The sequence below is a fragment of the Hypanus sabinus genome, unplaced genomic scaffold, assembly GCF_030144855.1.
Source record: "Hypanus sabinus isolate sHypSab1 unplaced genomic scaffold, sHypSab1.hap1 scaffold_1920, whole genome shotgun sequence".
Classification (NCBI taxonomy): domain Eukaryota; kingdom Metazoa; phylum Chordata; class Chondrichthyes; order Myliobatiformes; family Dasyatidae; genus Hypanus; species Hypanus sabinus.
In genome coordinates, this window is record NW_026780015.1 from 3,320 (window position 1) to 29,469 (window position 26,150).

Below are 26,150 nucleotides of genomic sequence, written 5' to 3' on the forward strand. Positions count from 1 at the left end.
GGATCCAATCCAGCAATTATGTAATAAAGGAATTCGGTAACATCCACCAACCACAGGATGATGAAACTTCCGGAGATGGAGAGAAGTAAGATCACAGACCTCCTCCTGCTCTCCATCTCCGGGTCACTGCGGTTCTCCGCCTTGTTCTGACCCCTCAGCCTCTTACGGACGCGACTCGTCACTAAAATGTGTCTGACTGTCAGAGCGTTTAACAGTAGTATCAACATGAATGGAAGTAATGGCGTTAGAACGGTAGAAAACCAGTTATATCCCACCCACCCGGGATCCGTATAGTATCCTGGCTTTGGAATACAATCCCAGGGTATATTGCCAACCACTTTCATAGGACGATATCTAAAGAAGTCGGGCAAATTTTTAAAACAGAACAGAATGCCGGTTGTTGTCAGAACCACAACCGCAGTTTTCCCCGTGCAATACTTTGCTTTCCGTTTCTGACAACAGATGGCGACAAACCGATCAAATGTAAACATGACGGTGAACCAGACAGAACAGTCCATGGCTGCAAATCCCAAGGCAGAGATCACACTGCACACGGGGGTGATATCCAGTAAGGTCCCGGGGAAGTAGTAATAACTGACCCGCCATAATATGAGTTCAAAGCTGATGGTTAGTAGATCCGCCATTGCCATGGCCATCAGGTAGCGAGTTGTGCAGGTGGAAATGCCGCATTTGCCACGGGACAGGATCACAATCGCCACTAAATTCACTGGGGAAGCAGCAAAAATAATGAGTGAGTTAGTGTCCCGCTATTCCGTGGGTCTCGTGGCACAGCCAATCCGGAAATACAGAACTATCAAACTGTTCGTGCTACTCATTTCTGGAGGTTTAAAAGGTGTAAGGCGGTTTCCGGAGATGCCCACACGGATGCGTGCTGGGCGAACGGGTGCGGTGCTCGGTACTGGAAGAGGAGCAGTGTTTGTGGAGGACTGTCCCGTTCCCGTCACCCATGTTCTGACACTCTCCCCATACAGTGGACACCCGGCCTCTCGGACTCTCTCCATGTCCAAGGCACGATGCGGAAAGCAGGTTTATTTCATCCGTCTGCATACCTCAGTCTCGCTTGTTTAATATTCTGCAATTCCTTCAGAATTTGTCAATGTCAGAAAGCTTAAATTTTCGCTTTGGAAGATTTTACCTGACTTCTGAACTTTCAGATAGCTTGCACGTTAATGCTTAAACCATCCAATCGAATAACAATATGGATACTTCAAAGCATCTGCCTCCTTCAGGGGTTGCTCCAGACTACTGCAGCGTTATTCTAAATACTTCGAAGTATTTTTTTTCTTCCTGGGCGGAGTGTCGCATGAACCTTACCCCGTCTGAACTGTAACGGGCACTGCTGGGTTAGCTCTTAACTGCCTCTTCACTACACGATTCATAGGGCGTGGAAACAAACCCTGGTACTGTCAAACCACACAGACCCTTAATTGAACTTTCCAGACTCACGATAGTTCGGAGTTCAAATCAGAAATCATATCTCAGACAAGAAGAAATCTGTAGATGCTAGAAATTCAAACAGCAAACACAAAATGATGGTGGATCACAGTAGGCCAGGCAGAATCTATAAGCAAAAGCACTGTCGACGTTTCGGGCCGAGACCCTTCGTCAGAACGGAAATTATATCTAGCGCTTTCCTCGAAATTTCATCAGGGTTTCGCTTCCTGCGTTCGCCTTCAAACCTGCAACAATCACTAACACAGAGAGGGATACCCTTAAATTTGAATTCAAACATGTTGCTTCATTGAAACGAATAACACCAACAAACCCGTAAATGTGCCGAGCACAGTAAATGACTGGAGTTTACTTTGACTGCAGCGTTACAACATGAATCCATCTCCCTGGTCTTTCACTCTACATCTGTTTCAACTGCCGATTTAGTTTCGGACGAGACCGCGGATTAAACTGCAAGGGAACTTCTGAATGAGGACAGAATTTTGTCACAAAGTCTGCACCACATTCACCGATACACCGGCATCACAACACTATCGGTAACTGAACGAGTCCGAGGACCACGCAAACAGAACCGCAAATGTTAGTTCGCCTCTGTTCTTACCAGGAACACCGATAACGGCAATGATCATGTACCATATCTTTCGCACGATGTAAAATGTTTCAAGCATGCTCTATGAGATTCAGCCTCTCTTCCAGCTGCCCGCGATCTCGCTGAAGAAACTCTGAGGTGATGAATCTCCACGGTCATTCATTTATACTCGCTCCAGCACACTGAATGTTCAATACTACACAGGGCTGACGTGTCTTCCAACAGCTGGGGTAAAAATAAACATGATGTAATTTAAGTAAAATCCCAATCGTGATGAGGAATGCATAACTTGACATGAAATTGCAAAATCTGAAAGATGAAGAACTGACGGTGCGAGAAGTCCGTGCATGTTATTGTGTAACACTCCCATGCTCAGCTCTGGGGTTCAAGCTCGTATTGTTGATCTTGTCCATTCCTAGCCTCTATAGACTTTGCCATCAAAGACCAATGTCGTACTGTCATTGGGCTGCTCTGTTTGACCCTGGGAAGTGTCTTTCTTATAGATCATCCAATAAGAATATGTTTTAATGCATAATATGTATATGTTGATTGTACAATACAGGAATATAGCGAAAACTCTTAAACTAATATAATATCGATGCCTACAAAGATAATGAACACATGCAAACCATTAAATCATATTAATTGCAACACACACAAAATGCTGGATGATCTCAACAGATCAGGCAACATCTCTGGAAATGAAATCACAGTTCACGTCCTGGCCGAGACCCTCCTTCAAGTTCATTAACGCTCCGTCGAGTACAGCAGCTCCGTCAACAGAAAGCCGAATGTATCAGTGGCCATCCATTTCAATACTTATCCCCATTCCCGGTGCGACATGTCACAACACATCTTCTTCTTCTTCTGCCACGATGAGGGCCTCTCAGGCTGGAGGTCTGACACCTTATATTCCGTTTGCGTAACGTCCAATCTTACAGCATGAAGTTGGATATCTCCATCTTCCAGTATTTCCGTCCACTTAATTTTCCCACTCTGGCCTTTTACCCTTCTCCTCTGTGGCGGATCACATCCCGCTGATGCCCATCCACTCTCCACTCCGATCAGGTTCCTACGTCTCCAGGCCTTTGTCTTTTCCACCTATTACCGTCCAGCTACACTTCGTGCCCCAACCTCAATCATATAGCTTCACCTACAACCTTCTAGTTTGTCTCCCCAAACCCCCGTCCATCGGGACTCTCCCACTTTTCTACAGTGCGGCCTGAAACGTTAACTGTTTATTCATTTCCACAGATGCTGCCTGACCTGCTGAGTTCCTCCGGAATGTTGTCTGTGCATCAGATCGCACTCTATCACATGGTAAACCGGCTCCCATCATGTGGCGCACCGGTATGAAGCAAAGTAATTCAATCACGTGCACATGACCCCCGAATCATACCGACAGGGCATCTGCATTCATCACATTTTTACCAGCAAAGACAATTGGTAGAGTTGTTAATAGAGAGATAGATCGTTGTACTTACATATTCGACATTTTAAACTTCATTTTCACTTTAAATATATCAAAACATTGTATAATCTGTTTTATTTACTTTTTGCGCTGACGTGCTACATCGATGTACGTGTGGTCTGAACTGAATAGCTCACAAGAAGAGTTTTCACTGTGTCTAGACACTCGGTGAAGTAATAAGCACATGTGCTATTGGTTATGGGATGAAATTGATCAGTTTGACAGATCGACAGCGAAGGGCAGACATGGGTCAATAATAAACTCCCTGCTGATTACATTCCGTGGATGAGCAGGGCTGGGATATTCATAAAGAGTGACAGGGATCTCGAGAGTGCTAATGTAGAAAACACATGGAAGATCAGACATTAATGGAGGTGGCAATGCAGATTGATAACTTGATTTTCAATACATTCCGAAGACCTGACACACTGCCGGGAAAGGTCATGATGCAATAACATATAACAGAACTTAGAATATAGAAACCCTACAGCAAAATGTGTGCCCACAAACCTATGTTGAACATGTCCCTACCTGAAAACTACCAAGGCTTTACCCATAGCCTCTATTTTTCTGAGCTCTATGTAGACATCCAGGAGTCTCTTAAAAGACCACCGCCGCTGACAGACCATTCTACTCACTCACCACACTCTGCGTAAAAAAGTTATCCCTGTACCTGCTTCCAAGCACCTTAGCCTTTTCAGCCCTGGGAAAAAGCCCCTGACTATCCACACGATTAATTTCGTCTCATTATCTTGTACACCTCTATCAGGTCACCTGTCATCCTCTATCGTTCCAGGGGGAAAAGGCTGAGTTCATTCAACCTATTCTCATAAGGCATGCTCCCCAATCCAGGCAACATCCTTGCAAATCTCCTTTCCATCGTTTCTATTGTTTCCAAGTCCTTCCTGTAGTGAGGCGACCAGGACTGAGCTCAGTACTCCAAGAGGCGTCTGACCAGGGTCCTATATAGCTGCAACATTACCTCTCGGCTCTTAAACTGAATCCCATGACTGACGAAGTCCAATACACCGTATGCCTTCTTAACTACAAAGTCAACCTGCATAGCAGCTTTGAGTGTCCTTTGGACTCAGACCCCAAGATCCCTCTGATCCTCCACACTGCCAAGAGTCTTACCATTAATGCTATTTTCTGCCATCATATTTGATCAACCAAAATGAGCCACCTCACACTTATCTGTGTTGAACTGCATGTGTCACTTCTCAGCTCAGTTTTGCATCCTATCGATGTCCCGTTTTAACCTCTGATAGTCCTTCACACTATCCACAACAACCCAATCATTGTGTCATCAGCAGATTTGCTAACCCATCCCTCCACTTCCCCATCTAGGTTATTTATAAAAATCACAAAGCGTAGGGGTTCCTAGAACAGATACCTGAGGCACACCACTGGTAGTAGTCGAACACTACTGGGCTTCTATGTAGAATACGATCCGTCTACAACCACTCTTTGTCTTTGGTGAGCAAACCAGTTCTGGATCAACAAAGCAATGTCCCCTTGGATCCCATGCCTCCTTACTTTCTCAATAAGCCTTGCATGGGGTACCTTATCAAATGCCTTGCTAAAATCAATATTCACTGCATCTTCTTCCTTCCTTCATCAATGTGTTTAGTCACATCCTCAAAAAATGGTCTTTGACAAAGCCATGCTGCCGATTCCCAATTATATTATGCCTCTCCAAATGTTCATAAAACCTGCCTCTCAGGATCATCTCCACCAACTCACCAAGCACTGAAGTAAGACTCACTGGCCCATTGTCTCCTGGACTATCTCTCCCTTTCTTGAATAAGGGAACAACATCCGGAAACTTCCAAGCCTCCAGAACCTCTCCCATCCTCATTTATGATGCAAAGATCATTGCCAGAGGCTCAGTAGTCTCTTGTCTAGCTTCCCACAGTAGGCTGGGTACATCCCGTCCGGCCCCAGTGACTTCAACAACTTGATGCTGTCGAAAAGCTCCAGCACTTCCTTTTCCTTAATATCTACACGCTCAACCTTTTCAGTCCACTGCAAGTCGTTCCTACAGTCGCCAGGATCCTTTTACATAGTGAATGCTGAAGTAAAGAATTCATTAAATACCTCCGCTATTTCCTCCAGTTCCATACACACTCTCCCACTGCACACTTGGTAGGTCCTATTCTTTCACGTGTTATCATCGGTGTCTTCACATACCTGTAGAGCATCGTGGGGTTTTACTTAATCGTGTCAGCCAAGGCCTTCTTGTGGCTCCTTCTAGCTCTCCTAATTTCATTCAAGCTCCTTCCTGCTCTCCTTATAATTTTCTAGATTCCTATCATTATCCAGTTTTTGGAACCTTTCGTAAGCTCTTCTTTTCTTCTTGACTAGATTTACAACGGCTTTTGTACATCACGGATCTTGTACCCTACCATCCTTTCCATGTCTCATTGGAACGTACCTACTCAGAACCCCACGCAAATTTCCCCTGAACATTTGCTTCATTTCTTCCGTACGTTTCCCTGAGAACATCAGTGTGCAATTTATACTTACCAGTTCCAGCCTGATAGCTTCATATATCCCCTTACGTTCAATTAAAAGTTTCCCTAACTTGTTTGTTCCTAACCCTCTCCAATGCCATAGCAAAAGAGATAGAATTGTGATCACTATCTTCACAATGCTCTCCCACACTGAGACCTGACACCTGATCAGGTTCGTTTTCGAATATCAGATCAAGTCCATATCGAGATACGAAACTTTCAGAACACACCTAACAAACTGTACCCCATCTAAACCGCTCGCTCTAGGTGGAAGCCAACCAATATTTTTGAAATTAAGAACCCCCACCACAACAAACCTGTTATTATTACTCCTTTCCAGAATCTGTTCCCTAACTGCTCCTCGATGGCCCTATTACTATTGGATGGTCTATAAATACATCCAATAGAGTTATTGACCTCTTTCTATTCCTAACTTCCACTCACAGAGACGCCGTAGACAACTACTCCATGACTTCCTCACTTTCTGCAGCCATGACACTATCTCTGATCAGCAATGCTACGCCCTCGCCTCATGCCTCCCTCCCTATTCTTTCTGAAACAATTAAAACCTGGTAATTGAAGTAGCCATCCCTGCACCTGCACCACCCAAGTCTCTGCAATGGCCGCAACATAATAACTCAAAGTGCTGATCCACGCTCTAAGTTCATCCGCTTTATTCATAATACTCCTCGCGTTAAAATAGACACATCTCAAACCATCGGTATATGCGCGTTCCTTCTCTATCACCTGCCTATCCTCTCATTCGCAGTGTCTCCAAGCTTTCACTATTTGTCAGCCAACCTCCCATTCCTCCGTCACTTCAGCTGGGTTCCCACGCCGCAGAAATTCTGGATTAAACTCCCCCCAATAGCCTTAGCAAACATTCCCGCCATGATATCGGTTCCCTTCGGATTTAAGTGCAACCTGTCCGTTTGGTACATGTCACACCTGCGCCAGGAGAGGTCCCAATGATCCAGAAAGTGGAAGCGGAGGGATGGGTAAGTAAGTTTTCTGATGACACAAATGTTGTACGTGTTGCGGATAATGTGGAGGGCTGTCCGAGGTTATAGCGGGATATTGATAGGATGCAAAACAGGGCTGAGAAGTGGCAGATGGTGTTCAACCCAGATACGTGTGAAGCGGTTTATTTTTCGTTAGTCAAATATGATGGCAGAATAGAGTATTAATGGTAAGACTCTTGGCTGTGTGGAGGATCAGAGGGTTCTCGAGGTCCGAGACTATCGGACGCTCAAAGCGTTGCAGATATATAGGACACCGGTCAGACCCCACTTGGAGTACTGTGCTCAATTCTGGCTGCCTCACTACAGGAAGGGTGTGGAAGCTATAGAAAGGGTGCCGAGAATATTTGCAAGGATGTTACCTGGTTTGGGTGGGCATGCCTTATGAGAATAGATTGAGTGGACTCGGCCTTTTCTCATTGGAGCGACGAAGAATGAGAGGTGACATAACAGAGGTGTATTTGATGATGAGAAGCTTTGATATTGTGGGTAGTCAGAGAGTCTTTCCCAGGGCTGAAATGTCTAACACGAGAGAACACAGGTTTAAGGTGCTTGGAAGTAGGTACGGAGGAGATGTCAGGGGTATTTTTACGCAAAGAGTGGTGAGTACGTTGAACGCGGTGGTGGAGGCGGATACGATAGAATCGTTTATGGGACTTCTGGATTGATAAATAGAACTTTGAAGAATACAGGGCTATGGGTAACCCTAGGTAAATTCTAAAGTAAGGACACGTGCAGTACAGCTTTGTGGGCATAAGGGCCTGTATTGTGCTTTAGGCGTTCTATTTTTCCAGGTGTTATGTACCCCGTAACGGGTTAAAAGCACCAGCAGAAATGGAACACACCTGGAGTCTGAATCTTCAGTTACACACACTATTATATTCGTATTTACGAAATAAAGTAATATAAAACCAAACCAATCAAGCAGGCTAGCGGAGTACATCCGTATATATAGGTGAGTAAGTAATATTCCCAAACTTCTTCAAGCTTAGGAGGTGAAATGATCCAGTCTTATGATCGCATGTGAGAAACTTCAGTTCAATGAACGAGGTTGCTGCTGTTGGTAAGAGAGAGAGATTTGTAATCCAAAAGGCGTATGCTGTGACAAGGCAATTACGCTGATATTCCACAATTTCCACGACAGCAATACAAAATAACAATAGCAGTAGGCTTAATCTCCAAAGTTGTTCCACTCCACACACGAAGTATCACCGACAGTGATCTTCAACGAATATCCTTTCAACACAAGTGGTAGCAACCCGAATTCAGCTACGGGACATCCAAAAGTGGTGGTCACAGGATACTCAAACAGAATCCGTGTAGGGATTATCACCAACAGTAGCTTATCACAAAGGGGACCATCTTCAACGGAACAACCACCCAGGTAAGGGTCGACACCACGGTAGATTCCACAAGGTTACCCCGATCACACAACGTGATAGCCACTTATCCAGTTACACGACATACGAAATAACTCCAACAGTGATTTGCCACAGGGGTGCCTTTCTTCAGTGAACTACACGTGGCATTCATAATGGTTTTCCCCCTCACCAGAGAACCCAGTCCTGTAGATTAACGAAGTGTTAATCACACTTCCGTAGCCGAATGGAAACAAACTCACCCTCAAGGGCTACTTAGAGAGAGAGTACAAACAGTGATCTATTTGTCACTAGGTTTCTTCTGTTTCAAACCTTCCTCTCCTCCCTTACCTTCCTGCACACTTGTTCTAGTTGCAGAAAACTTGTGCGAGTCATTTATCAATACTCATGGTCGATCTCAACTCACCCCTTCTGGGCTCCTAAATGTTTAAATCAGATACCGACTCACCGGTGTCTTTCATTGGCCGAATCCATCTTGGCTCTAACTGTGTGTCTGTAAGAAAATCATCTGGCCTTGGTTACTCAAAACAAGCTGCCACTTGTATAAACAATCGCTGCTTAGCAATTCTGCAGTCAGCAGAAGTCCAATAGTGCAAAAGGCTGTCTCAAATATCCCGGCGTTTTAAAGTGACTGTCCACAGAAAATATGAGCCCTAGGGGTACATAACACTATATAACATATAACAATTACAGCACGGAAGCAGGCCATCTTGGCCCTTATAGTCCGTGCCAAATGCTTACTCTCACCTAGTCCCACCTAGCTGCATTCAGCCCATAACCCTCCATTCCTTTCCTGTCTATACACCTATCCAATTTTTCTATAAATGACAAAATTGAACCTGCCTCTACCACTTCTACTGGAAGCTCGTTCCACAGAGCTACCACTCTCTGAGTAAAGAAGTTCCCACTCGTGTTACCCCTAACTTTTTGCCCCCTAACTCTCAACTCATGTCCTCTTGTTTGAATCTCCCCTATTCTTAGAACGCTTTTTAAACAAAGGAGCACCATGAGCACTACGCCAAACCTTCGGCACCACCCCCGTCTCCAATGACGTTTGAATTATTTCCGTCAGAGCCCCTGCTATTTCTGTATTAACTTCCCTCAAGGGAATATCCTGTCAGGACCAGGAGATTTATCCACTAGGTTTCAATGTAACGCTGATATAGAAGTGAGATTAGTACAACACAGGAACAGCCCCCACGGCCCACAATTTTCATAGCCCCAAGGAGATGGCCAAGAAAATTAGTAATCCAATGGACATCTATATTAATGCATTATTCACCGACAATTTCCATATCCTTCCATTTTCTTCACTTTCCTGTCCCTGTTTGGAAGTCTCTTAATAGTCTGTAATGTACCTGTCTCTACAAAAACCCAGGTGCTCATTCTAGGCACCAGCAAATCTGCGTAAAGGAACTTGCCTTTCATACAGAGGTCGCCTTTCTCCTTTGAACTTACCCCCTCTCAAACTGAATGCATGCCATCTGGTTTTAGACCTTTTAACCCCTCAGACGAGATACTGTCTGTCTACTCTATCTATATCTCTCCTAATCTTAAAAACAATCATATTTTTCCCTCATTCTCCAGAGTAAACAACCCAAGTCTGTCCCATTTGATTTACAGTAGGTCTCTTTGTATTGATTGCTCATTATCTGTGCTATCCCATGTGGGACCTTGTGAAAACCCCTTCCGAAACATGTTGAAATGAGAACCATAGCTCTAACCTTCATTAATCATGCTCGTCACGTTATCAATAAAATCAATCAAGGTAGTAAGATACAAGTTTCCCCACAGAAGGCCATGCAGTCTTTTATTGAGGTGAGAGCAATTCCACGGAGGCAATTAGGGTGGCTGTCACGTCAGGGACATAAGTGACAACTAACTGCACAAACATTTACGTTAAACTATTTTTACTCACTCTGTCACCGTGCCTTGAATTTGACTCCTCAAGGGATATTGTAATCTATTTACTTTAAAACAAAATATGACGTGAATTTGCCAAATTATGTTCCATGGCAACTGACCTCAGCTATTTAAACTGGACATTTTTGTATCAGTGTTTATGGAGGCGTTCATAATGAAGTCGATTTATTTTGTAACATTTGACGGAGCACATTCGCTTCTGAAATTGAGCGAAGGAGTTTGTTCTGGCAGGGGGAATGGAGAACACTTCTTTGTTAAAGGGGGATATTTGTTCATTCTTTTCTTCCGTTCGTTCCAGTCATTCCGGGCGGTGTGAGTGATGAAAATCTGACATGTGTTACAATAAAAAAAACTCTGCGCTTATATTCCAAGAAACAATTTGAAAGATCCACAGCGATATTGCAGAGACCTGTGATCAAAAAGGGAGCGTCTCTTCGGGATATTAGCGAGGGCGGTTTGAGTGATGGAAATCACAGTGACAGCTGACATGTGTTTCAATAAAATACACTGCACTTATATTCCTCCAAACAATTTAAAAGATCCACAACGATATTCCAGAGACCTGTGTATTCTCCGCCAGTCACCGGTGCTAACAGCCATGTTTATTTTCAGCCAGATCGGTTATGTACATCACAAACGGCAGGGGTCGCAGAACTGATTCCGGTGGAGCATCACTAATCACAGAGCTCCAGCTACAACTGGTCCCTTCACCCACTACCCTCTGTCTGCAATGGGCGGGACAGTTCTGAATACAAAGCGGCCAATTCACCATTGCTCCTAATCTTCTGGATGAGACTCACATGGGGGACCTTGTGAAATGCCTTTCCGAAACATGTTGAAATGACAACCATAGCTCTGTCTCCATCAATCATCCTCGTCACGAAATCAATCAATGTAGTAAGGCATAATTTACCCATAAGGCCATGCTGGCTCTCTCTAATTAGGCTATGGTTTTTCAGATAATCATTAATCCTATCTCTCAGAATTCTCCTCAGTATCCTTCCGTGCTACGGACGAGAGACTTACCGGTTTACGTTTTCCCAGATTATCCCGGGTTTCTTTCTTGAATAATGGGACAAGATAAGCTTCTCACCAGTCCTGCAGGACCCCACCTATGGGTGACACAAAGATATTGGCCAAGGCCTCAGCAAACTCTTCACTTCCAGCTCCAATCAGGCAACAGCGAGTAATCCAAACATTGCTATTTAAGATACCCGGCACCACTTCCTCCTGCACTTCAAAATACCTGAGCATTTTAATACACTTGGCACCGACCTCCGCATCCTCCACGTCCTTCTCTTCGGTAAATATTGATGTGAAGTACTCGTTATGGACCTTACCCACATCCTTTGTACCCAAGCAGTTGCTTACCCCAAACCCCACCCTCCCAATTTATCCTTGTGTGGTCGCCCCCGCTGCGTGTTATCGTCTTGCTCCTGATATATGTGCATAATGCCTTGGGTTTCTCTTCAATGTTCCGGACCAAGGACTTTTCGTGGCCCCTCTAAGCTTTCCTAATTCCCTTTCTACGTTATCTTCTGGTTTCATTACAACCCTCAACGGTCCCGTCTTTAATTCTGTATTCTGCCTTGGAATTTATCCTTCCAAGGTAAACCAGTCCACAGCTTCCCAGACTGAACTCCATCTGCCACTTCTCAGCCTTGCACATTCCACCCTTCCACATTCTCATTCAAATCATATATAACAATCACATAAAGTAGAGGTCTCATAACAGATCTCTGCAGAATACAACTGACCACCCACCCCCAGGAAGGAACACCCTGTGCATAATTATCCTCTGCTTTATATGGGCAAAATCTAATTCTGAATCCAGAGCCACCATTCCTGGAAGCCCATGGCTACTGACTTTATGAAGAACGCAACCATGACAAACATTACCAAATTGCTTTTGGTTTGCTGGCCTTCATAAATCGGAGCATTGAGCATAGGAGTTGTGATGTAATGTTAACATTGCACATGGCATTGTTAAGGCCGAATTTGGAGTATTGTTTACAATTCTGGACACCGAATTATAGGAAAGATGTCAGCAAAATAGAGAGAGTACAGAGAAGATTTACTACAATGTTATCTGGCTTTCAGCACCTAAGTTACAGGGAAAGGTTGAACAAGTTAGGTCTTTATTGTTTGGAGCGTTGAAGGTTGAGGCGGAAGATAGAGGTATTTAAAATTATGAGGGGGATAGATCGAGTTGACGTGGATAGGCTTTTTGCCATTGGGTGTAGGGGAGATTCAAACAAGAGGACATGATTTGAGAGTTAGGGGGCAAAAGTTTAAAGGTAACACGAGAGGGAATTTCTTTACTCAGAGAGTGGTAGCTGTGTGGAACGAGCTTCCAGTAGAAGTGGCAGAGCCAGGTTCGGTATTGTCATTTAAAGTAAAGTTGGATAGGTATATGGACAGGAAAGGAATGGAGGGTTATGGGCTGAGTGCGGGCCAGTGGGACGAGGTGAGGGCAAGTGTTCGGCACGGACTGCAAGGGCCGAGAAGGCCTGTTTCCCTGCTGTAATTGTTATATGGCTAAATATCTTACTAAATATCGCCATAAACACCATACCGCCCTGGCTATTTGTATCATCTGCTTTGTCGCATCACAGAATTCGGGCTCCTGAGACATGACTTGACCCTCACAAAGACTCTCTCTAACCAGGATATACATCTCCCTATTCTTGTGAATCCTGTCTCTAAGAATCTTCTCCAATGGTTTCCCACCGCTGAAGTAAGACTCACTGGACTATCATTTTCAGAGTTATCCTCAATCCAATTCTGAGGAAAGAAGTAATATTTGCCACTCTCCTGTACACTGGCACTCCCTTTGTGGCCAGTGATAATGCAATGATCATCGACAAGAGAGCTGCAGTCTCTTCCTTCGCTTCGCGCAGTAACCTGGGGGATATCCTCAGCACACAAGTAGACTTATCTATCCTTATGTGTTTCAGCAATTCCAGCACATTCTCGCACTTCACCTCGACATGTTGCAGCACATCAGCCCATTTAACACCCTCACAAACATCAATGTCCCTCTTACCGGTGAATAGTGAAGTAAAGTCTTCATTCAGGACTTGCCCTACCTCGCCGATTCCAGACGCATGTTTCATCTTCTATCCCTGACAGGTCCTACCCTCACTCTGGTCAGCCTCTTCTTCACATAAATCTAAAACACATTGGGGCCTTCCTTGATCCTTATTGCTAAACCTTTCTAAAGAACTTCCTAACTCTCTTATTTCCATTTTTCAGTTCGACTCTGTCTAATTTGAAACCGTCTGATCCTTGCTTCTGAAACCTTTAAACAGGAGACTGATAGAAAGATCGTAAGATTCGAGTACTGACCCTGGCTGTGGCGAGGTCGTGTGACAGTGTGATCAGTTTGGCAACTGACAAGGGCTGTCGAGAGAGATTGGGACAGTGTAATTAGTTTGGGGACTCTGTCTATCGGGAGAGATTGGGACAGTGTGATCAGTTTGGAAACTGACAAGGGCTGTAGAGAGAGATTTGGACAGTGTAATTAGTTTGGGGACTGTGTCTGTCGGGAGAGATTGGGACAGTGTGATCAGTTTGGAAACTGACAAGGGCTGTAGAGAGAGATTGGGACAGTGTAATTAGTTTGGGGACTGTGTCTGTCGCGAGAGATTGGGACAGTGTGATCAGTTTGGAGACTGACACTGGCTGTGGGAGCCGGAGAGGAGCAGTGGAGTTAGTTTGGGGACGGACGTGGGCCTGTGGGAAGAGAACAGGGCAGTGGATTAGTCTGGGGGTTGACACGGGCTGTGAGGAGGAAGTGTGACATTGTGATTAGTTTGGAGACTGACACGGGCTGTGAGGAGGAAGTGTGACATTGTGATTAGTTGGAGACTGACACGGGCTGTGAGGAGGAAGTGTGTCATTGTGATTAGTTTGGAGACTGACACGGGCTGTGAGGAGGAAGTGTGACATTGTGATTAGTTTGGAGACTGACACGGGCCGTGAGGAGGAAGTGTGACATTGTGATTAGTTTGGAGACTGACACGGGCTGTGAGGTGGAAGTGTGACATTGTGATTAGTTTGGAGACTGACACGGGCTGTGAGGAGAGGGCAGAACGGCACGATAATTGGGGTCCAATGCGGCTTTGGGGAGAGCGGGAGAGTGTGATTGTATTTAGGAACAGACTAGGGCTGTGGGGAGAGAGTGGAACAATGTGAGTAGTTCCAGTACTGACAAGGGCTCTGGGAAGAGAGTGGGACAGTGTGATTAGTCCGGGGACTGACAAGGGCTGTAGGGAGAGAGATTGTCAATGCGATTAGTCCGGGCATTAATACGGGATGTGGGAAGAGAGTGGGAAAGCATGTTAGTTTGTGGACTGGTACGGGTCTGAGGGCAATGAGCAGGGCTGTGGTATTAGTTTGAGGACTGATACGGGTCTGTGGGCAATGAGCAGGGCTGTGGTATTAGTTTGAGGACTGATACGGGTCTGTGGGCAATGAGCAGGGCTGTGGTGTTAGTTTGAGGACTGATACGGGTCTGTGGGCAATGAGCAGGTCTGTGGTGTTAGTTTGAGGATTGGTACGCGTCTGTGGGCAATGAGCAGGGCTGTGGTGTTAGTTTGAGGATCGGTACGGGTCTGTGGGCAATAAGCACGGCTGTGGTGTTAGTTTGAGGACTGATACGTGTCTGTGGGCAATGAGCAAGGCTGTGGTGTTAGTTTGAGGACTGGTACGGGTCTGTGGGCAATGCGCAGGGCTGTGGTATTAGTTTGAGGACTGATACGGGTCTGTGGGCAATGCGCAGGGCTGTGGTATTAGTTTGAGGACTGATACGTGTCTGTGGGCAATGAGCACGGCTGTGATGTTAGTTTGAGGACTGATACGGGTCTGTGGGCAATGAACAGGGCTGTGGTGTTAGTTTGGAGACCGACACGAGTCTGTGGTATAAATCGCGCTGCAGTGGGATTACTTTGCGACAGACGTGCGTCTGTGGGAATAGTTTGGGTATTGACACAGGACTGCGGGTTAAGTGTCTGCACCCTGTTTATGAATGGAGACTGCTGGAACAGAATGAATCACAATTATTGTATTTTGCACGAATCTTCTGTTTGTGTTGTTCCATAAATAGTTATTATCGAGCTAACTGAAAACTATACCACGAACTCTCTCTCTATCGATGACCTCCCCCTTAAGGTCCACCGCCGCATTACACGCTCTCACTCCACATTTGTTGACTTCAGGACTACGGAGTCCTGATCCCAGGGGCACCGCCAACCCCACAAGTGCCGGGAATCCGGACTTTCCATCCCACCCCCACTTTCCCTGCTGCCGGTGTCTCCATTCATCAGCCCCACGGAGTTTAGATAAATCTCCAACCTTTCATCTCCTCTGTTCGATACCTTCGGTCTCACAAACATAACACCCGAAAGGACTCGGACGGTGGTATCAGATCCTCCCTCCCGCCGGGGTAGCGGGAGCAAGAGTCTTCCATGACTCCTCCGGCTGCCTGGATGCTCGCACTCCCTCCGGTAAAAGCCTCCGTCACCTCTGGGGAAGCTGATGTCGAGATGAATACACGAAACTCGCCGCCTACCCCTCGGGCCCGTAAGGGGTGCAAAGCCTCTCTGTACACGGTCCTGTGACATGCCCTCTCCTCCCACATCCTCAGCTCCCTTAGCGCCTGAGACAGCCAGCGGTAGCTCAGAAAGTTCACGCAAGAGGTCGGAGTGTTTTGGGCCTGGAAATGAGTCTAAGCAACGGCGGGCCTCCTTATCGAAGAGAGTTAGATGGAAACCGGAGTTAGGGTGTTCCAGGGTATAAGCGACCACGACCCAGGCCAGATCCTCGGCAAGGGAGAAGCTGCCTCCAGGACTTTACCCGAGCTCCAGTCCGTGTCGACTGCAGGATGTAATGAGCAACATCTGCAACCCCAGACTGGACAGGAGGCTGGTTATGTCCCCGGCTTGATCTTCCAAAGCAACCTTCACCTCCCGCCGATAGGCTGTCCGTGAAGCGCAGGGTTCGGATGCAGGGAGGGTGATGCCGGTGGAGAGAGGGTCAGGTCGGAGGGAAGAGAAGGTGTCGTGGAGATGGGATGAAGTGCAGGGGAAAGATCGATTGCGACAATGTGTCAGGTGCGCATGCGCTGTTTGATAGCTCGTGGTGTACGGATTGGACCTCCTGCGCGTATGAGCCGCCGTCTCCGCGCGGGCTTTCCAGTGTCCGTGTGTTTCGTCTCGGGTGGTTTCCGTTCGGTCCCACACTGTAAATTGCCCAATGTGCCATTTGTAACATGACTCACTATAAGCGTTACATCATCCTACTTTCCGTGTTTGCAACAGCAGCCAACGAGTATGGTCACAGGGAAGGGGGGGGGGGGGCGGCAGGGGATTAAGATCGCGAAGACCGGATGAGGAAAGACTGATCACGGATACAGTGTGTGAAGGAGTGGGGTCAAGCAGGTGGGGTGGGGAGGTCAGCGTGATGGCACGGGTTGGTTGTTTCAGAGGGACTATAGTATGTAAGCACTGTAATCCCAGAATTCCCCTCAAGGAGGAAAGTCCTCTAAACGCTCAGTGCATCGATGGACACAATTATCTGACTCATACTCCCTACCTTCTCGCAGTCTCTCTCTCTCTCTCTCTCTCTCTCTCTCTCTCTCTCTCTCTCTCTCTCTCTCAACCGCCAGTGTCTATTTCCCTCCTCATGTCATACATTTCCGTCTCTCTGTATTCATCAGTCTCCCCAAGTCCTCTGGCTAACAGTAGCTAAACATGCCTCCTTCTCTCTCTCCCTCCCTCCCTCCATTCACTCCCCATTCTACGTCTCTCCCTCCCAACTCTCCCTCGCAACTCTCCCTCGCACGAATTTCTCTCCCTATCCGCCGTCACTCCTTCCCTCCCCATCTCACACTCCCGTCTCGAGGACGCCATCTGATACCGATTCGCAAAGATCTCTCCTCTCCCCAGATCTCTCGACTTCCCCTCGTCTTTCTCTAAACCCTCGATCTCTCTCTACCTCACCGGTCTCTCTCTCAGACTGTACCCCCAGTCCTTTCATCTCTCTACACTAGCTCTGTCATACAGTTATCCCTCTACCTCGCCCCCGCTAAACACAGTGAGACTAAACACGTTGATGAAGGTAGAGCCGTAGATGTAGTGTATCTGGATTTTTGCAAGGCATACGATAAGGTACCCCGTGCATGTCTTGTTGAGAAGTTAAGGAGGAATGGGATCCAAGGGGACATTGCTTTGTGGATCCAGAACTGGCTTGCCCACAGAAGGCAAAGAATGTTTATAGACGGGTCATATTCTGCATTCAATCGGTGACCAGTGGTGTGCCTCAGGGATCTGTTCTGGGACACTTACTCTTCATGATTTTTATAAATGACCTGGATGAGGAAGTGGAGGGATTGGTGAGTAAATTTGCCGATGTCACAAAGGTTGGAGGTGTTGTTGACAGTGTGGACGGCTGTCAGAAGCTACAGCCGGACATTGATGGGATGCAAAACTGGGATGAAAAATGGCAGGTGGAGTTCAACCCAGACGAGTGTGAAGCGGTTCATTTTGATAGGTTAAATATGATGGCAGAATTTACTATTGGCAGTGGAGAAGATCAGAGGGATCTTTGGGACCGAGTCCATAGGACGCTGAAAGCTGCTACGCAGTTTGCCTCTGTGGTTAAGAAGATACACGGTGCATTGTCCTCCATCAACCATGAGATTGAATTAGTGAGCCGAGAGGTCATGTTGTAGTTAAATAGGACCCTGACAGACCCCACTTGGAGTACCGTGCTCCGTTCTGGTCACTACAGGAAGGATGTGGAGACCATAGAAAGAGTGCAGAGGAGGCTTACAAGGATGTTGTCTGGACTGATGAGCATGCCTTCTGAAAAATAGGCTCAGTGAATCCGACCTTTTCTCCTTGGAGCGACGGAGGATGAGAGGAGACCTGATAGAGGTGTAAAACATGATAAGAGGCATTGGTCGTGAGGATAGTCAGAGGTTTTACCCGGTGCTGAAAGTGCTAACACAGGAGGACACAGTTTTAAGGTGACTGGGAGTAGATACAGTATAGGTAGTTGGGCTAACTTTTTTATGGAGAGAGTGTTGAGTGCGTGGAATGGACTGCCAGCAACGGTGGTGGAGGCGAATACGATTGGTTCTTTCAAAACGCTCCCAGATATGTACATGGCTGATACAAAAATTGAGGGCTAAAGGTAACCCCAGCTAACTTCTAAAGTTAGAACATGTTTGGCACAGCTATGTGGGCCGAAGGGCTCGTATTGTGCTATAGGCTTTCTATGTTTCTAATCAAAATGTCCCCTCTCTGTATTTCAACCGATTCCGACAGTGGTTCTTCCATAGGGTCTCTGGCTATATCTGAAGACTTAATACTTCTGTTGTCTGTCGGTAATGCCACTTCAGAATGGTCAGTTTAAAAGTGCGTTCCGCCTCTGCTCTGAGACAATTAATAAATGTTTGCACTTGCTGTGGATTGTTTCCTGCCAGGCGTATCCCTGCGCTAGATTCCAAAGTATATTTACAACAGACACAAAATTAATAGTCTCCGCCTTCGTTTACTGACATTTAGTTACTTCTCCGGCGTCACTGAGTTCCCCGGGTCCTCCGAGAGTGGCATCTTTTGCTCTGCTCAGCCAATCATACATTCCGTCAGTAGGACTCCCATCCCACCCTTCCCCGGTGGAAGGGCCCAGTCCCCTTGTGGTCCTTGGGGCGCATTGGGACATCCTGTTCTAACTCCTGATCAGGAGGTTCCATTGACTCAATGAGAAATGTCTGGAAATCTCGAGGCAATGGATTAAACCTTCGGCAAGGCTGGACCAACCAGTTATGGAAGGCTACTGGTTTGATTCACTATTCGCGTTGTGTACCTCAGTCGGCTTCCAGGTTTTAAGTATCAGGACATCCCATACCATAACACAAGGACCTTGGAACAGTGAGCTATGCGTCGGCCCCTCCTCAGCTGTAGCTGTTGTTGCCGATACTGTAGGCGGGCACAATGCCGGGACACCCAAACTGGCATTTCTGTCCTCTCCGGAACTTCCATATTAAGTGGGGGAGGAGTGTGGTTTGTTATTGGAGGATATATTCCAGTGTCTGAGGCCTTTACGGAACGGGGTCCTAATGAGGGCTCCTCTGCCTTCTGCGTAAATTGTTCTGTTTTTTAGCTTTAATCTTCTGAGACTGGTTTCGGTTATCCACTTCTTCCCATTTGTAAAACAGCTCATCATATACTCTAAATCCCAGGTAGGATCTCCACCCCCAGATTATGTTTCACTTCGCCAGTGCTGAATCTTTCGCCATCAACGTATCCGCTATAGAGACAAGCTCCACAACTCAACCCACTGAGATCACACGACATGGTCACAGAGTACCTGCTGTCTCCCATTTGCAAAGAAACCTTCTCCGATTGGGACCGCAGGGAAACCAACCAAATACCTTCCGACCGTCTTCCGTGTATTCTCATTCATCGGCGCCTTTGTCCGAGAATCTGTGAGTCTCGACTGCAGAGATGACTCGATATTTTCCTCCTCCAGTTACTGATAAGACTATCCTTTAACTGCATAAATTTCAATATTCTTCATAGGCAATATTTACAATTCTTACACGTTATTTTTACTATCCGGTGGTCAGCAATTTCAAGAAGCGCGTGTTCGGTATTAGCCAGTGGAGAAAATCTCCGCGCAGTACACAAGATTAGAACGGCCTGTCCGCACTCTGCTCGACTATTAGCCAGACAGACTCGGACAACGGTTAATAATACCCTTTTGCTGGCCTGAGACAGACAGTCTGTACGTCGCTTTGTTTCTCGAACAAAGGTCAGCAATACCTCAATATTCGCATGACCCATTATTAGCTCGCACAGGCAATTCAGAATCTGTCTTATCCTGTCACCCTCATGATCCTAATCTTGGTCAATAACATGCAAGCGAAGCTTGACGACAAAATTCAATTCAAATTTTCTTCCACAATGGGTGCACGGGGGGAGATGAGGGTGGGAATTGATGGTGAAATTAATTATTTTTTTCGAAAAGAGAGCCGAGCGTAACGATACTTAATGGCGGATTAATGGGTGTGTGGAGGTAAGGGATGTTAGGAGTACCGGGGATATTAATCGGAGGACAGAATAACGATACTTAATGGCGGATTAATGGGTGTATGGAGGTGAGGGATGTTAGGAGTACCGGGGATATTAATCGGAGGACAGAATAACGATACTTAATGGCGGATTAATGGGTGTATGGAGGTAAGGGATGTTAGGAGTACCGGGGATATTAATCGGAGGACAGAATAACGATACTTAATGGCGGATTAATGGGTGTATGGAGGTGAGGGATGTTAGGAGTACCGGGGATATTAATCGGAGGACAGAATAACGATACTTAATGGCGGATTAATGGGTGTGTGGAGGTAAGGGATGTTAGGAGTACCGGGGATATTAATCGGAGGACAGAATAACGATACTTAATGGCGGATTAATGGGTGTGTGGAGGTAAGGGATGTTAGGAGTACCGGGGATATTAATCGGAGGACAGAATAACGATACTTAATGGCGGATTAATGGGTGTGTGGAGGTAAGGGATGTTAGGAGTACCGGGGATATTAATCGGAGGACAGAATAACGATACTTAATGGCGGATTAATGGGTGTGTGGAGGTAAGGGATGTTAGGAGTACCGGGGATATTAATCGGAGGACAGAATAACGATACTTAATGGCGTATTAATGGGTGTGTGGAGGTGAGGGATGTTAGGAGTACCGGGGATATTAATCGGAGGACAGAATAACGATACTTAATGGCGGATTAATGGGTGTGTGGAGGTGAGGGATGTTAGGAGTACCGGGGATATTAATCGGAGGACAGAATAACGATACTTAATGGCGGATTAATGGGTGTATGGAGGTAAGGGATGTGAGGAGTACCGGGGATATTAATCGGAGGACAGAATAACGATACTTAATGGCGGATTAATGGGTGTGTGGAGGTAAGGGATGTTAGGAGTACCGGGGATATTAATCGGAGGACAGAATAACGATACTTAATGGCGGATTAATGGGTGTATGGAGGTGAGGGATGTTAGGAGTACCGGGGATATTAATCGGAGGACAGAATAACGATACTTAATGGCGGATTAATGGGTGTATGGAGGTAAGGGATGTTAGGAGTACCGGGGATATTAATCGGAGGACAGAATAACGATACTTAATGGCGGATTAATGGGTGTGTGGAGGTGAGGGATGTTAGGAGTACCGGGGATATTAATCGGAGGACAGAATAACGATACTTAATGGCGGATTAATGGGTGTATGGAGGTAAGGGATGTGAGGAGTACCGGGGATATTAATCGGAGGACAGAATAACGATACTTAATGGCGGATTAATGGGTGTGTGGAGGTAAGGGATGTTAGGAGTACCGGGGATATTAATCGGAGGACAGAATAACGATACTTAATGGCGGATTAATGGGTGTATGGAGGTGAGGGATGTTAGGAGTACCGGGGATATTAATCGGAGGACAGAATAACGATACTTAATGGCGGATTAATGGGTGTATGGAGGTAAGGGATGTTAGGAGTACCGGGGATATTAATCGGAGGACAGAATAACGATACTTAATGGCGGATTAATGGGTGTGTGGAGGTGAGGGATGTTAGGAGTACCGGGGATATTAATCGGAGGACAGAATAACGATACTTAATGGCGGATTAATGGGTGTATGGAGGTAAGGGATGTTAGGAGTACCGGGGATATTAATCGGAGGACAGAATAACGATACTTAATGGCGGATTAATGGGTGTGTGGAGGTAAGGGATGTTAGGAGTACCGGGGATATTAATCGGAGGACAGAATAACGATACTTAATGGCGGATTAATGGGTGTATGGAGTTGAGGGATGTTAGGAGTACCGGGGATATTAATCGGAGGACAGAATAACGATACTTAATGGCGGATTAATGGGTGTATGGAGGTAAGGGATGTTAGGAGTACCGGGGATATTAATCGGAGGACAGAATAACGATACTTAATGGCGGATTAATGGGTGTATGGAGGTAAGGGATGTTAGGAGTACCGGGGATATTAATCGGAGGACAGAATAACGATACTTAATGGCGGATTAATGGGTGTATGGAGGTAAGGGATGTTAGGAGTACCGGGGATATTAATCGGAGGACAGAATAACGATACTTAATGGCGGATTAATGGGTGTATGGAGGTAAGGGATGTTAGGAGTACCGGGTATATTAATCGGAGGACAGAATAACGATACTTAATGGCGGATTAATGGGTGTATGGAGGTAAGGGATGTTAGGAGTACCGGGGATATTAATCGGAGGACAGAATAACGATACTTAATGGCGGATTAATGGGTGTATGGAGGTGAGGGATGTTAGGAGTACCGGGGATATTAATCGGAGGACAGAATAACGATACTTAATGGCGGATTAATGGGTGTGTGGAGGTAAGGGATGTTAGGAGTACCGGGGATATTAATCGGAGGACAGAATAACGATACTTAATGGCGGATTAATGGGTGTGTGGAGGTGAGGGATGTTAGGAGTACCGGGGATATTAATCGGAGGACAGAATAACGATACTTAATGGCGGATTAATGGGTGTATGGAGGTAAGGGATGTTAGGAGTACCGGGGATATTAATCGGAGGACAGAATAACGATACTTAATGGCGGATTAATGGGTGTGTGGAGGTAAGGGATGTTAGGAGTACCGGGGATATTAATCGGAGGACAGAATAACGATACTTAATGGCGGATTAATGGGTGTATGGAGGTAAGGGATGTTAGTAGTACCGGGGATATTAATCGGAGGACAGAATAACGATACTTAATGGCGGATTAATGGGTGTATGGAGGTAAGGGATGTTAGGAGTACCGGGGATATTAATCGGAGGACAGAATAACGATACTTAATGGCGGATTAATGGGTGTATGGAGGTAAGGGATGTTAGGAGTACCGGGGATATTAATCGGAGGACAGAATAACGATACTTAATGGCGGATTAATGGGTGTATGGAGGTAAGGGATGTTAGGAGTACCGGGGATAATAATCGGAGGACAGAATAACGATACTTAATGGCGGATTAATGGGTGTATGGAGGTGAGGGATGTTAGGAGTACCGGGGATATTAATCGGAGGACAGAATAACGATACTTAATGGCGGATTAATGGGTGTATGGAGGTAAGGGATGTTAGGAGTACCGGGGATATTAATCGGAGGACAGAATAACGATACTTAATGGCGGATTAATGGGTGTATGGAGGTAAGGGATGTTAGGAGTACCGGGGATATTAATCGGAGGACAGAATAACGATACTTAATGGCGGATTAATGGGTGTATGGAGGTGAGGGATGTTAGGAGTACCGGGGATATTAATCGGAGGACAGAATAACGATACTTAATGGCGGATTAATGGGTGTATGGAGGTGAGGGATGTTAGGAGTACCGGGGATATTAATCGGAGGACAGAATAACGATACTTAATGGCGGATTAATGGGTGTGTGGAGGTAAGGGATGTTAGGAGTACCGGGGATATTAATCGGAGGACAGAATAACGATACTTAATGGCGGATTAATGGGTGTGTGGAGGTAAGGGATGTTAGGAGTACCGGGGATATTAATCGGAGGACAGAATAACGATACTTAATGGCGGATTAATGGGTGTGTGGAGGTAAGGGATGTTAGGAGTACCGGGGATATTAATCGGAGGACAGAATAACGATACTTAATGGCGGATTAATGGGTGTGTGGAGGTGAGGGATGTTAGGAGTACCGGGGATATTAATCGGAGGACAGAATAACGATACTTAATGGCGGATTAATGGGTGTATGGAGGTAAGGGATGTTAGGAGTACCGGGGATATTAATCGGAGGACAGAATAACGATACTTAATGGCGGATTAATGGGTGTGTGGAGGTGAGGGATGTTAGGAGTACCGGGGATATTAATCGGAGGACAGAATAACGATACTTAATGGCGGATTAATGGGTGTATGGAGGTAAGGGATGTTAGGAGTACCGGGGATATTAATCGGAGGACAGAATAACGATACTTAATGGCGGATTAATGGGTGTGTGGAGGTAAGGGATGTTAGGAGTACCGGGGATATTAATCGGAGGACAGAATAACGATACTTAATGGCGGATTAATGGGTGTATGGAGGTGAGGGATGTTAGGAGTACCGGGGATATTAATCGGAGGACAGAATAACGATACTTAATGGCGGATTAATGGGTGTATGGAGGTGAGGGATGTTAGGAGTACCGGGGATATTAATCGGAGGACAGAATAACGATACTTAATGGCGGATTAATGGGTGTATGGAGGTAAGGGATGTTAGGAGTACCGGGGATATTAATCGGAGGACAGAATAACGATACTTAATGGCGGATTAATGGGTGTATGGAGGTAAGGGATGTTAGGAGTACCGGGGATATTAATCGGAGGACAGAATAACGATACTTAATGGCGGATTAATGGGTGTATGGAGGTAAGGGATGTTAGGAGTACCGGGGATATTAATCGGAGGACAGAATAACGATACTTAATGGCGGATTAATGGGTGTATGGAGGTAAGGGATGTTAGGAGTACCGGGGATATTAATCGGAGGACAGAATAACGATACTTAATGGCGGATTAATGGGTGTATGGAGGTGAGGGATGTTAGGAGTACCGGGGATATTAATCGGAGGACAGAATAACGATACTTAATGGCGGATTAATGGGTGTGTGGAGGTAAGGGATGTTAGGAGTACCGGGGATATTAATCGGAGGACAGAATAACGATACTTAATGGCGGATTAATGGGTATGTGGAGGTGAGGGATGTTAGGAGTACCGGGGATATTAATCGGAGGACAGAATAACGATACTTAATGGCGGATTAATGGGTGTATGGAGGTAAGGGATGTTAGGAGTACCGGGGATATTAATCGGAGGACAGAATAACGATACTTAATGGCGGATTAATGGGTGTGTGGAGGTAAGGGATGTTAGGAGTACCGGGGATATTAATCGGAGGACAGAATATCGATACTTAATGGCGGATTAATGGGTGTATGGAGGTAAGGGATGTTAGTAGTACCGGGGATATTAATCGGAGGACAGAATAACGATACTTAATGGCGGATTAATGGGTGTATGGAGGTAAGGGATGTTAGGAGTACCGGGGATATTAATCGGAGGACAGAATAACGATACTTAATGGCGGATTAATGGGTGTATGGAGGTAAGGGATGTTAGGAGTACCGGGGATATTAATCGGAGGACAGAATAACGATACTTAATGGCGGATTAATGGGTGTATGGAGGTAAGGGATGTTAGGAGTACCGGGGATATTAATCGGAGGACAGAATAACGATACTTAATGGCGGATTAATGGGTGTGTGGAGGTAAGGGATGTTAGGAGTACCGGGGATATTAATCGGAGGACAGAATAACGATACTTAATGGCGGATTTATGGGTGTGTGGAGGTAAGGGATGTTAGGAGTACCGGGGATATTAATCGGAGGACAGAATAACGATACTTAATGGCGGATTAATGGGTGTGTGGAGGTGAGGGATGTTAGGAGTACCGGGGATATTAATCGGAGGACAGAATAACGATACTTAATGGCGGATTAATGGGTGTCTGGAGGTAAGGGATGTTAGGAGTACCGGGGATATTAATCGGAGGACAGAATAACGATACTTAATGGCGGATTAATGAGTGTGTGGAGGTAAGGGATGTTAGGAGTACCGGGGATATTAATCGGAGGACA

The 26,150-nt window shown here is 45.9% G+C and overlaps 1 protein-coding gene across 1 annotated transcript; it reads right to left on the reverse strand.

The window, feature by feature from the left end:
• Positions 1-279: 279 nt before the first annotated feature.
• On the reverse strand, positions 280-2,176 carry LOC132387501 (probable G-protein coupled receptor 139; the record flags this gene model as incomplete). Its single annotated transcript, XM_059959872.1, has 2 exons — positions 2,075-2,176; positions 280-727 (listed from the first exon to the last, which is right to left on the reverse strand). Coding segments are annotated over exons 1-2 (515 nt in total), but the record flags the coding sequence as incomplete, so codon positions are not given.
• Between the last annotated feature and the right edge of the window lie 23,974 nt (positions 2,177-26,150).